General features: G+C 35.1%; 1 protein-coding gene across 1 annotated transcript in view; it reads right to left on the bottom strand.

Annotated features, from left to right (window-relative positions):
* The window catches only part of EDIL3 (EGF like repeats and discoidin domains 3), a 398,312-nt gene that overhangs the window by 252,215 nt on the left and 133,878 nt on the right, over positions 1-12,219 (bottom strand). The window contains exon 3 of the mRNA XM_032404039.1: positions 2,309-2,338. Coding sequence (XP_032259930.1) covers positions 2,309-2,338 — 30 coding nt within the window. The remainder of the gene's footprint in view (positions 1-2,308; positions 2,339-12,219) is intronic.

The raw sequence follows: 12,219 nt of genomic DNA, 5'->3' as shown, positions 1-12,219 counted from the left end.
CCATTTATGAAATAAATATATTCTGTATAACAGTTTTAAATAAAAGATATATTTTGAATAAATATTAATGAAGAATATTACATAAACAGATAATAAATATTCATTTAAGAAAAATGTTGAAATAACTGGTGGCAAATGGTACCAAAAAGAACTAAAATAATCATAATCCACTTTCCACAACTATTCACATTCCTTATAAAACCAAGTTTTCACAAATCTCATAATAAATATTTTGTCAAAAGGTTTAATACTACACAATAATACTCTTTTTATTATGTACTTTGATAAAATTAAAAGGAAAACATTTAACTCCCACTGGCAGTTTTTATATAGAAGGAGTGCCTGCTTTCCTAAATGACAAATTTTCTCAATGCTGATCTGTATATGAAATATTTTGTTAAAATATTCCTTAAGAATACGTTTTTGTTCTATTCTAAAAGTCTGTGCTAAAATCACAACAAAAACATCCGGTCACATCTAAAAACAAAAATACTTTTAAACCATAATTTAAACTTTATGATGTTCAGATCACTCTAGAGTAAAATAAATATTTAGGGAAAAAAATACTCAGTTGCATTTGCCAGAAGGTTTTCTTAGTAGGCAGATAAATCATTAAAATAACTTTAAAATAATAAAATCACACCAAGAAATAGTTATATTATACTTAAGTATCATTTACACTATGTTAAAATTAATCCTCACTATGCAAAAATCATAATTCTTTTGCATTGGCACCAAAATTGTTTGGCAGGCAACAGAGCAAGGTGTGGGGTGTAAGACGGGAGAGGAACGAGCCTAAGCTAGAAAGGCATCTTGCTCATTAAGAATTGATACAAAGAGAAAACTCAACTAAGGTTGAGAAATACAGAATCTTTGGGCAATCCAGCGAACACTAATGCCTCAAGTTAGGGCAAAAAGAAGTCAGGAACTAGACAAGAGGAGTCATAGCAACGGATGAGTTTGCTATTGAGTCATGTGATTAGATTGCTCCTAAAAATGGGCGGCACAATATTGACTAGACTGGGAGAAAATGATAGGGAGCTCATATAATTGAGAGTTTATCTAATTCTGTGATTCCATTATCAAAGGAATTATAATGAGTATCATGCAATAAGGCATCCTTGGGGTTTATGAAAGATTTTTGTAAGACATCTACTTCATTTTCTTCCACTGAATTTTTGATCTTTCAAATTTACTCCTACAGGTAAAGATCCCCACCCAGCCACTTTTGGAGGAAGGTAGAAAACAGGAAGTCTGGAACCAGTTGAAGTAAGTTAGGTCTATGAATTGAAATGACCCTACCTTGTACCTAAGTTCCAGTAACTGGGCTAGATTGCCCCCTCCTTCCTATAAAATCAGGCTGCCTTTTGTTCATTGGTTTCAGTAACCATTTCCTGCTCTTGTCTCTCAGACTTAACTCCTTTCCGCAATTACTTGTCTAAGAAGGAATCTAGTGCTGAGATCTGGTTTTCCTCTTCAGACCAGCCTCTGACCCCTACATCTCAGGACCTGACTCCTTTTTCCTGATGTTGCTGGTCTGCCTGGGCCTTTTATTTATTGCTAACCACAACAGCTGTGCCGCCTACTTTATCCTTATAAATGTGTCTGGTCTTCAGGCTCCTGGCATTTCTCTTTGATCCATCCCATTGTCCTAAAACCTAGAAGATACAACGCCTTCTCTACCATTAGCATTCTTCATAGTACTTAGTTCAAACTTGAGGCTGTGCTTGATAAATGCTGGTTAGCTGGATGAGAAGCAAAGTTATGATGCCAAGTTTCAGGATCATTAAGTTATAACTGTAAAAATTTGTTTTAAATAAAGTGTTTGAGACAACAATATGATTTTTATCCTTAAACTTAAATGAATAGCATGTTTAGTGCCAGTTATATATTTGATAATGCAATATTCTATCATGGCAGTTCATTTTACCATTTTCCTTTTTTCATTCTGCTCATTTTATTAATTTTCTGCATTTTATCATTTTAGTTTCTCCTCATTTTGTTATTTTGGGCATTTTTCTTAATGTTTTAATTTTCTCATTTCCTTATTCTTGAATGTTGATGTGATATTTTATATTGTGTTTTCCTCTGTGGTAGTTTATCTTCAATTCTTTTTTTATTTAAAACTTATAACCAACATAATTTAATCTGGGACAGCATAATGGGTCCAAGAAATAAAAAAGTAAATAAATAAAACAGTGCTAGTTTTTTTGGTTGAAACTGAAAAAAACCACTTCAAAGGGTGAAGGGTCCATTAATAAGGGTATTAAATTAAATAGAAACAATCTTAGCAACATAGGAACTTTACCTGCTGAAGTTGGCTCTTCTTCATCTGATGCTATGATAAGAGGAAAAGAGGTGAAGTGGGGACAGGGAAAGGGTGGGGGTGGATGGGGGTGGGGAGGGAGAGAGAGAGAAAAAGAGAAATTGAACATAAATATATTTTGCATTTTCAAACAATGACTATAAGCTCCTGACTTGTAATTTTGTGAATACATTAGAAATCTGCCATTAGGTAACTGGATAATGACAAATTAATGGGCATTTACATTAAATTAACATTTATATACTTTTATACTCTAAAATACATATTTATTAGAAAAGACCATTCAGTTGTCTGAATCTGATTTCCCTTCCTTTTTGCAAACAAGATTGACTTTATTTAGTTTGAGTATAAATTATAATTATTATGAATTATATTGTTTAATAATATAAATTGTATTAACATATGAATATCCTACCATCACCACTTTGTGGGAATTTTCTATTAGCAAAGAGGAATCAAAAGGCATTGTGGATAGTAAAAACTTTGTTCCATGAAGTAGACATTTTATAAATAAGATAGGGGTTACACACAAACACACTCAACTCACATGTATCACACACTTTAAGATTCAGAAGTGGTGATTCTGTGGTGAAGCCACAAAAACCTGAATTTTGAAGGTTGACCCCAAGTGGTTTTGATGCTCGTGGTCTACAACCCACAAATGATAAACACGGATATTATAAAAGGAAAGGCCACAATATGAAAATACAACTTTATGCTAAAGCAGTGGTTCACAACCATGAATTTATATTAGAATGCCAAACTCTGGGCCCCACCTCAAACCAATTAAGTCACAATCTCTTTCAACGGTATTAACTTGTAGCCAGGATTGAGGCATTACTAGATAATATCAATATAAGGTAACATGAACTATAACTCAAAGTGGGAATCATTCTGATTCCTGTTTTAAAAGGGAGAATTAAAAAAAAATTGAGGGGGTGGTGCAGAGAGAGGGAGAGAATCTTAAGTAGGCTCCACACCCAGTGTGGAGCCCCCCATGGGGCTCGACCTCACAACCCTGAGATCATGACCTGAGCAGAAATCAAGAGTCGGACACTTAACTGACTGAGCAATTGAGGTGCCCCAAGACATTACTAAATAACATCAATATAAGGTAACATGAACTATAACTCAAAGTGTGAATCAGTCTGATTCCTGTTTTAAAAGGGACGAATTTTTAAGAGCAGCCAGACTCCAAGGGTAATAATCTGCTATGTGTATGTAGGGGATTGAGCATGGTATTGTAAGAGTGAAAAAAAGAGCTTATCTGAAGTTGCTTCACAATATTGCCTAGAATCCACCTCTTCACCTTTACACTAAGACAGACTCTGTGAGGGGGTATTTCTGCTCTGTACACAAGCGCAGCTTACCCCGAATATTACCGTTGAGTTATATGACACCAGCTGGTACTATTTCATTTGATCCATGAAGTTTTAAAATAAAAATTTACTCAGCTGAATTGCTTATAAAGGAGCTTTGTTCCCAGGTGATTCGTTAATCAAGGTATCACTGTGTAGCCAGGGAGCAGTCTCTACTCTTTCCCATTAAGGTTACCTGTGCACAGAGCACACCTTAGACAAACTGACTTTGTGTCCTGACAGTATTTTCCTCTCACATGGTTTGGCTTGTCTCCTTGGCACATAAAGGAATGGAGAGAGCAAACACACTTGGCATGCATGGTGTGGAGAACATAAATATTTAAAGAGCCATTTGCTGCTTTATTATGTCCAAAATATATCATAACACGTTCGAAGTGGAAAACTGTCAGTAGCTTCCAGGAATCCCCTTTTAGGAAAATACCATAAAGCCTTGTAGAAGTGCTGACTTAAATGGTCATTATTAGTAAAAATCTGGAGAGTCAAAGTGGGGGGGGTGGGAAGGAACTCAATTTATAAAGCTATGATGAGATGAAAATTACTTATATTTGATACAGAAGTTTAGAGTGACTGAGCAATTTGTCTAAGGTCCATTTGAATTTGAGCTCAAGTCAATGTGACTTTCAAACCAAAATCTTTCCACTATGCCTTACTTTCTCCCAAAGTGTTGACTCAGTATCCACTAAGAGAGAAAGGGAAAAAGGGGAATAGAGTCATGGAGTGAGGACTGGCTAGATCTCTGATAGTGTTACTTGGACTTAAGCATAATGGGGAAAAAAAAACTGGATGTGGGGACCGGGAAACTTCTTTCGGTCCCTTACAATCCAGGGATAAACACTGGCAGATGAAATCTAGAGTGTCTAGTTAAAATATCCTAAGCATGTGATGCCTAAGGAAGTAAGATTAGAAATGCTAAGATTTTATCCCTCCATTATATATGGATAAGCAAGAAATTTTCGGAAAGAACTATCTAGCACAGAAACAAAGACAATTAAATTTATAGATGTCTTAGCAAGTAGAATGTCTTAAAACCAAAGCCTGTGGGGTAAGCAGTGCACTAACCTATACTTAAGCCTGTAATACCTAAAAATATCTTTGTAACAGATTAGCAATATTAGAGTCAGCAGATACACAGGTCTGCATAGAATTCTGTTTCTATACATCTCCATAACGGTGGTTCCTCGTAATACAAAGATGTCACGAACCAGTACTCATACTATTAAAATACACACACACACACACACACACACACAAAGGCACATACATAAGGGTTAGTATTACTATTAATTCACTCTTGCAGTTATCTCTAGCAAAGAGGGTCTTGTAGGTGGCTAGCTACGTTACCAAACAGAGCATCATGAACTATTAACAGGTGGCAGCTAGAGCTCCAAAGGTACAAATAAGCCTCAAAGTAGACATTAGTGGCCTATTCAGCGAAATTTAAGTAAAATAATTACCACAGAAGATAATGCCATGCTACCCAAATGATTTTTCACTTTTCCTATTTGCTTCTCAGAACTCATTGAAATCAGCAAATCAAAAAATATGTCTTTGTCACATGCAAGTTCCTTTAATCCCAGAAATTAAAAACACATGCACCGGGGCGTCTGGGTGGCTCAGTCAGGTAAGGGTCTGACTCTTGATTTTGGCTCGGGTCATGATCTCAGGGTCGTGGGATGGAGCCCTGAATCAGGCTCTATGATCAGTGCAGAGTCGGCTTGAGATTTTCTCTCCCTCTCCCTCTGCCCCTTCCCCCTCTTGCATTCTCCCTCTCTCTCCCTCTCTGTCATAAACAAATAAAATATTTATAAAAAACAAAACAAAACAAAACACATGCACCAAGCAAAACAAAGCTAAACAAGTAACTCTGTATTGCTCTGCCTGGTCACAATGTAGAAGGATGTACTGAAATGACGGTGACAGTAGAAAAACAGCAAAAATATATATCTGATATAGACAACTTAGATGTGCAGCCCTCTCATTGCTCATAACAACATCACCCTGGGCGTTCATTAAAATGCCCCAGATCTACTGAGTCTGAATTTGGGTGTTAGTTCAGGTTTCTGCATTTTTAAAAAGTGCAGCAGGTGACTGTTATAAACACTAAATGTTGAAGAAATGATTGCCATACCCATCAAAATTTATTGCAATAGGAAAGAGCCATGGGTGCAGTTGTTGGAACTGCAGCAGTAAATTAGCAGGCTTATAGGAAACCCTTCACAATATGTACTGGGGTTGCTTCACCAGCTCTCAAAGCTCTTTCTCTTGTATCATCTTCAGGTTTATTTGGATATCTACATCAATACTTTGGAGGAAGATAACTTATCCTTTGGATATAGAGGGGAAGCTTATATCTCAGAACTAAACAAATCTTTTCCATTTTCCTGGCCACCATTATTCGTCTAGGTAAGCGTAAGACCCATTTGGGGACAGTGATGTGTAAGATCAAGTTTGTGTGTGCTTGGGTGAGGTGAGGCTCTTGGAAAGGAGGTTTCTTTAATCTTCTGAGAAAGTGTCTGGAAAAAACCCTCTTTCTCTTCCCTTTAGACCCAGACAGGAAGCCTGTGGTCCCAGAAGTGAGCTGGCAGACATTTTGCAACCATGATGGGAGCCAGCGCTAGAAAGAAGCCAATCCTGCTCAAAGGCAGAATGGAAAAACAGGAAGAAATTAGATCACTGATGATATAGTTCAGCCACTAAATCATATTCTTACCCAAATCTGGACCTTCAGTTCTGAGGAAAAATTCTTCTACTTTATTGTTTATCTAGTTTTAGTTTTCTCTAATTTGCAACTACATGACATGCTGCCACTACTATAACCAGTTTTGTTGTTCCCATTTAAAATATATTAGAACACATAAGGAATTATTTATGTCTGAGGCAGGTGAGATGGAAAGTACATACAGCCTTGGGCGTTGCATTCTGAGGGCAGCTGGGCTTTCAGCACATAATTTTTCCACAGAGCTCATGACCACGTTTTGATACACTAAACCTACTGTGATTTTGAAGTTGGTCACTGTTTATTTAGGATGGTCTGACAGTGTACATGTTTATGAACTGGGTTAGTAGGTGTCAGAAGAAGGCAACCTGTAGACTCCCCTTCCCTCTTTTCTCCGTCCTTCCCAACCTTTCTCTTTTGTTCCACAGGATCAACTCTCAAGTACAGTAACTACCCAAACCTGACGGGCTGTGTACTACAGTGATACACATATGATATTAAAACACACATACTTCTTCACTGGACAGGCTTTAGTTCTATACGGTATCAACAATTCTTATATCTCCTGCCTTTGTTTGTCTTATCCTTGGGTGTTTTAAGTGAACTTCTATAACCTGGAAAGTCTATCCATTCCAAAAACAATTCTATACCCGCTGTGACTCACCACCGTCAAATAGGAATAGTTCATTATGAAAGATATAAAATACATTTCTTAGAATATTATAATCTATTTTACATATGAATGTTACTCAATTCATATTGATTTAAGGATCATTTTGTTTGCCTATATTATAACTCTAGTTAATTATGTACCAGATATGCTCTGCAAGTCTGAAATTATCTTGTAATTCATTATTTCCATAAACAAAGAAACAAGAAATATATACTCTTAAACTCTGACAATATTTCAGAAGTTTTGATTCAACTGCAGTGATGAAAAAATAACAATATTTATGTATGATTATTCATGCTTGCGAGGTGATAAATGCTATAAATGTGAATATGTATGTGTGTGTGTGCACACACGCGTGTGTGTGTGTGTATGTGTGTGATTACTAAGGCAAAGAAAAGTAAATTACAATTTCAAATTTGTGAACTTAGTCGTTTAAATAGGTTGTAGAGTTGCTTCTGGAAGTATTCAGAGATGTGTTTAGAGAGAGGTTTTGGTTCATATGGTTTTTGTTTTATTATTTGTTTGTTCATCTGTTTTTTGGCCAATGGCCCAAAGAGGACATGCCTTAGGACTTAAAAGTTGCCATTACCAACTTCTTCCTTGTGAAAATACAAAGAGGAATATTAATCTCTCCCAGCCAAAGACTTCAGACAGCAAATGATTTGGTCAGTTATACACTCTCAGAACTGCACAATGTTTGGGACACAATGAGAAACAACAGATAATGTTTGCATTGAAAGTATTCAGAGAATTACGAAGTCTTCTCTATGCTATTAGTCTTTCACATGCATTTTGATTCCTGTGCTAAATTTGGAGAATGGCATCTATTTGAGTACAGTTAAAAATATGTAATATATATAATTATGTACACATGTAGTTAGTATGTAAGTATATATTTGTATGTTTATTAGTCTCCTCCATTGGACTAGGAGTTTCATGAAGTCAGGGCTGTGACTTTTTTGTTCACCATTATAATTGTAGTTTTAGAACAGAGTCTACAATGTTGTAGGGTTCAATAAATATTTGTCAAGAGAAATAAAACAATATAGATAAATATTTAATACATTCCACTTTGTTGCTCAATAAAATTCAGCTGTTTCATTAGGCTACATTACTAGACTTATCAAAGAGAAAACCTTACATCTTCATCTATGTTTTATTTTTTATTTTTTTTTAAAGATTTTATTTATTTGAGAGAGAGAATGAGATAGAGAGAGCATGAGAGGGGGGAGGGTCAGAGGGAGAAGCAGAGTCCCTGCTGAGCAGGGAGCCCAATGCGGGACTCGATCCCAGGACTCCAGGATCATGACCTGAGCCGAAGGCAGTCGCCCAACCAACTGAGCCACCCAGGCGCCCTTCATCTATGTTTTAATTACATAGATCTATCTATCTATATCTATCTATATCTATATCTATCTATATATATATAAATAATTATATATATACTGACTTATGTAATTATATAGTCATATAAATCAGATTTACTTTCTTGGGGCAGGAGAGAAAAGGAATAATGGTTCAAAAGACAATGGTTACTCTAATGACCATTTGATCATCTCATGAAAAAATAAATCTGTGATTTTAAACTAACTAAAAAAGCATCAAACTAATGCTTATTAACTAAATGGATTCATTAAAATAGAACCACAAAATGCACTTTCTATGTTTAGTAGTGATGTAGCTCACATGGGTTTCACAATATTAAACAGTGAATCATGTTAACAGCAATTAGCAGTGCATTTGCGATTTTCTCACTTTAGAAATAGGTACAAATGGGAAAAATAATTAAAAAAATGAATGGAAGCTTTAGTTTCATTGTTTTGCCACTGAGTTAAAAAATACATAATTTATAAAACTAAACCAGAGTACTGGGAAGTTGGGAAATAATATGACTCATCTCCCAGCTAGTATCAAAGAGACATTGGGGACATAATTAGGATACATTTTCCTGCTTAAAGGAAGCACTAAAGATCTTTAAGCTAGGTGATTTGACATTACAAAGGCCTTATAATTCGGCATATCATTTATCTATTCAATTGTCCTCAATCCTTTGTTTATTCTATGTGTTCTCCTTCCCTATCCAAATTTATCCCACCCTTGTAGACTCAATTCAAATTTCACCAACCTTAGTATATTAGCATTTATTTTAGTCTCCAGATTTGTGTAGTTGTCCCCTTTGATTCCCACTGACTTTTAAACTATAACCTAAAGCCAGTGTGAAACAAAATAGCAATATTTTCCAGTCTTGTTCCCAAGCCGGACATTATCTACTATCCTTCATTCAGGGCAACAGTTATGTTTTTATTTTGTATAGTGCACATAATTGGTACTGAGTAAATATTTTTGGAAAGCTGTCTAATTTTAGAGATGAGAAATGAAGTCTAGTAAGTAAATTTAATGTCTGTTTTTACAGTACTGTGAGCTATGTAAAGTAAGGATTGGTAATTAAACCTAAGATATCCTAAGAAAATTCATGGGCAAATGGAAAGAAGAAATTTGAAAAGGACCAAGCAGATTAACAGCTAATATATATATGATTGCTCAGACTGCATCAATTTTAAATAAAATTAATTCATAATCTTTTTGAAAATGCAATTTGGGAGAGAGGAAGTAGTTCTGCAAAGAGAATGCTATGTTCTGTGACAAGGGAAGCCACGCAGCAGAGGTTATCTGCACAACACATGGGACATTCAGATGGTCACAGCACCCATATTATTTTGTTTCACAGCAACTGACAAAAGGAAAATGATACCATCAGGCTCACGTTCCATGGATTTCTGTTTTATTTACATGTGGGAAACTGCTCACTTCAACCTCAAGTCATTTCCATAAGTCTGGGCAAATGCACTAATCTAAAAAGCAAATCTGTTAAAACCAAAAGAACAAACAACTAAAAGGCAATGGGAAGACCAGCAAGATTGACACAAATCTCAGTGACAGCATCCACTCAAGGAAATCACAGAATCATTGCACATAAAATGTTAATGTCAGAAGAGATTTTGTGATTAAGGGGTTGGCAAAAAACAAACAAACAAACAAACAAAACCTGTCAAAATGGGTTAAGGTTTGCATTAGGAGTATATGTATTAAATCATCTAAATTACCAAATAAAACCCACCATAAACTGAATTTTGAAGTAAAATTCATATACATATGAATACATGTACATATAGTATATAAATTAAATATTTATTTATAATATAAATAAAAGGACTATACAACACATGCTGTTCTATAACTTGCTTTTTTCACTTATATTTGCACATATTTTTCTGTGTCAATATACTCAGTGAATATGGGCAGTATTTAATAATGTTTTGTTTTATGGACATACCATAATTTATTTAACTCTATTGAATGATATTTGGATGGAATCAGGGGTTTCTCTCTTACAAATAATACTGCAATGAATAATCAGACTCCATTTGAATAGTGATAGAAACATGAAACAAAAATAAATGACCAAATTTCATTAAATAAATAAGCTCATAATACTATGCACAATATAAAATATTCCTTTTCTGTAAATAAGGCTTTTAAATGATCCTGTTTTATGCCACCAGCCTATCCACAGTAATATGCTTCTTAAATATATTGGACAACATGATATTTGTGCCTTCTTCCTGTGAAAGTTACTCCCACAACAGAGTTACCATTAGTGGTGACCAAGTAGAACTTTCAGTGTCCCGTGTCCAAGTAGTACAAGACACAGAAACAAAAGAAATGGCTGAGCTCTGTGCTTGGGCAGATGCAGCCTTAGGGTTAACCACTGAGTATAATATTCTTATATTAGGTAATATAAAACTTCAATATTTTAAGAAAAATAAATGGTGGCCATTTGAAGACAGAAAATTGCTTTATTACAAAATCTTGGCATATAATGTGTGTGTGTATGTGTGTGTATGTGTGCACAAGCAAACATTTAATATGTTAAAGTTATTTCCAAGACGACATTTTACCACTTCTGAAATTTGTGAAGGCTTTTAACAAAAGATCATTCCTTTTTCACTGCTTATATTACAAAGAGGAATTCAGAAATTTTATGATGGCTTTGAAATGATGAATTCCCAAAATATAGTTCCACGTACTTGGCTTAATTAAAATACCTTTTGAAACTCAAAAGATGAAGGGGAAAATAATAGCGGGCAGGTGTAATTTGAAGAGAGCTCAGATATCTCTGGTGGATCTATGTTTCTCTTTGGTCTAGGGGAATTTTTTTTTTTTTTTCCACGTAGTTTGAACTCATCCCAAGGACACTAACTTTATGAGATAAAGCACAGCTTCTACTTGCCTATATAGAACTCAGCTAATCTAATGTGCCCCTGACTTATTCAGCAGTCAGTTAATGACTGCTAAAGAGGATTGTTTTTCCTCCTACCTGTTAAAATAGAAGTTAAAATTAAATGCTTTCTTTTCAGAATCATTAGGACCTTCTTTAAAGGAAAATAGTCAGTGTATCCACACTCAGGCATTAATCAAGTGACATTGACAATGTGATTTCCCTATCTGCAAAACTGGTCTCCCTAGGCCAAATTTTTCCTTAATTGAAATGTCTTTAAAGAACTCAACTGATAAAAAAGTAGACAGGTCTAACTTTAAGGCAATGAAATCGAATAAAGGCATAGGGCTATTCAGGGAGGGCCCAAGCCCCATTCTTCTTGTCTTTTTGCTTATTTTCAAGTTGTGAATGCGTACTATTAACTTCTACTCTTCCAAACTGCCAAAACAAACAAAACAAAAACAAAAACAAAAGAATAGTCAAGTAAATATAAGCTGTTCAGAAAACAGAATGTAAGCAACTTTGAGAAACAAAATTTTAAATCCAAACCAGACTTAAAGTTCACTTAGTCCAACTTGCCAACTAAACATCTAAATATTCCTTCAAAACTTCTAGTGGCAGGGAACTTAAAATCTCATAAAGAAACATGTCACATTGCTCTCCCAGGGCTAGCCTCTGGAAAACAATGGGATGATATGGCTCTTTCTTTGACATAACAGCCATTCAAATATCTGAAAACAGTTATCATATTCCCCATAATTCTCTTCTTAACTGAGATAAACCTCTCCACTTAATTTCATATATCATGGCATATACCCTGGTCATCATTTTTTTAACCTCCTCCTG

Source organism: Phoca vitulina, unplaced genomic scaffold (assembly GCF_004348235.1).
Source record: "Phoca vitulina isolate PV1807 unplaced genomic scaffold, GSC_HSeal_1.0 scaffold6, whole genome shotgun sequence".
Taxonomy (NCBI): Eukaryota; Metazoa; Chordata; class Mammalia; order Carnivora; family Phocidae; genus Phoca; species Phoca vitulina.
Note: the sequence above shows the minus strand (reverse complement) of the source record. Positions and strands in the feature narration are given on the sequence as shown.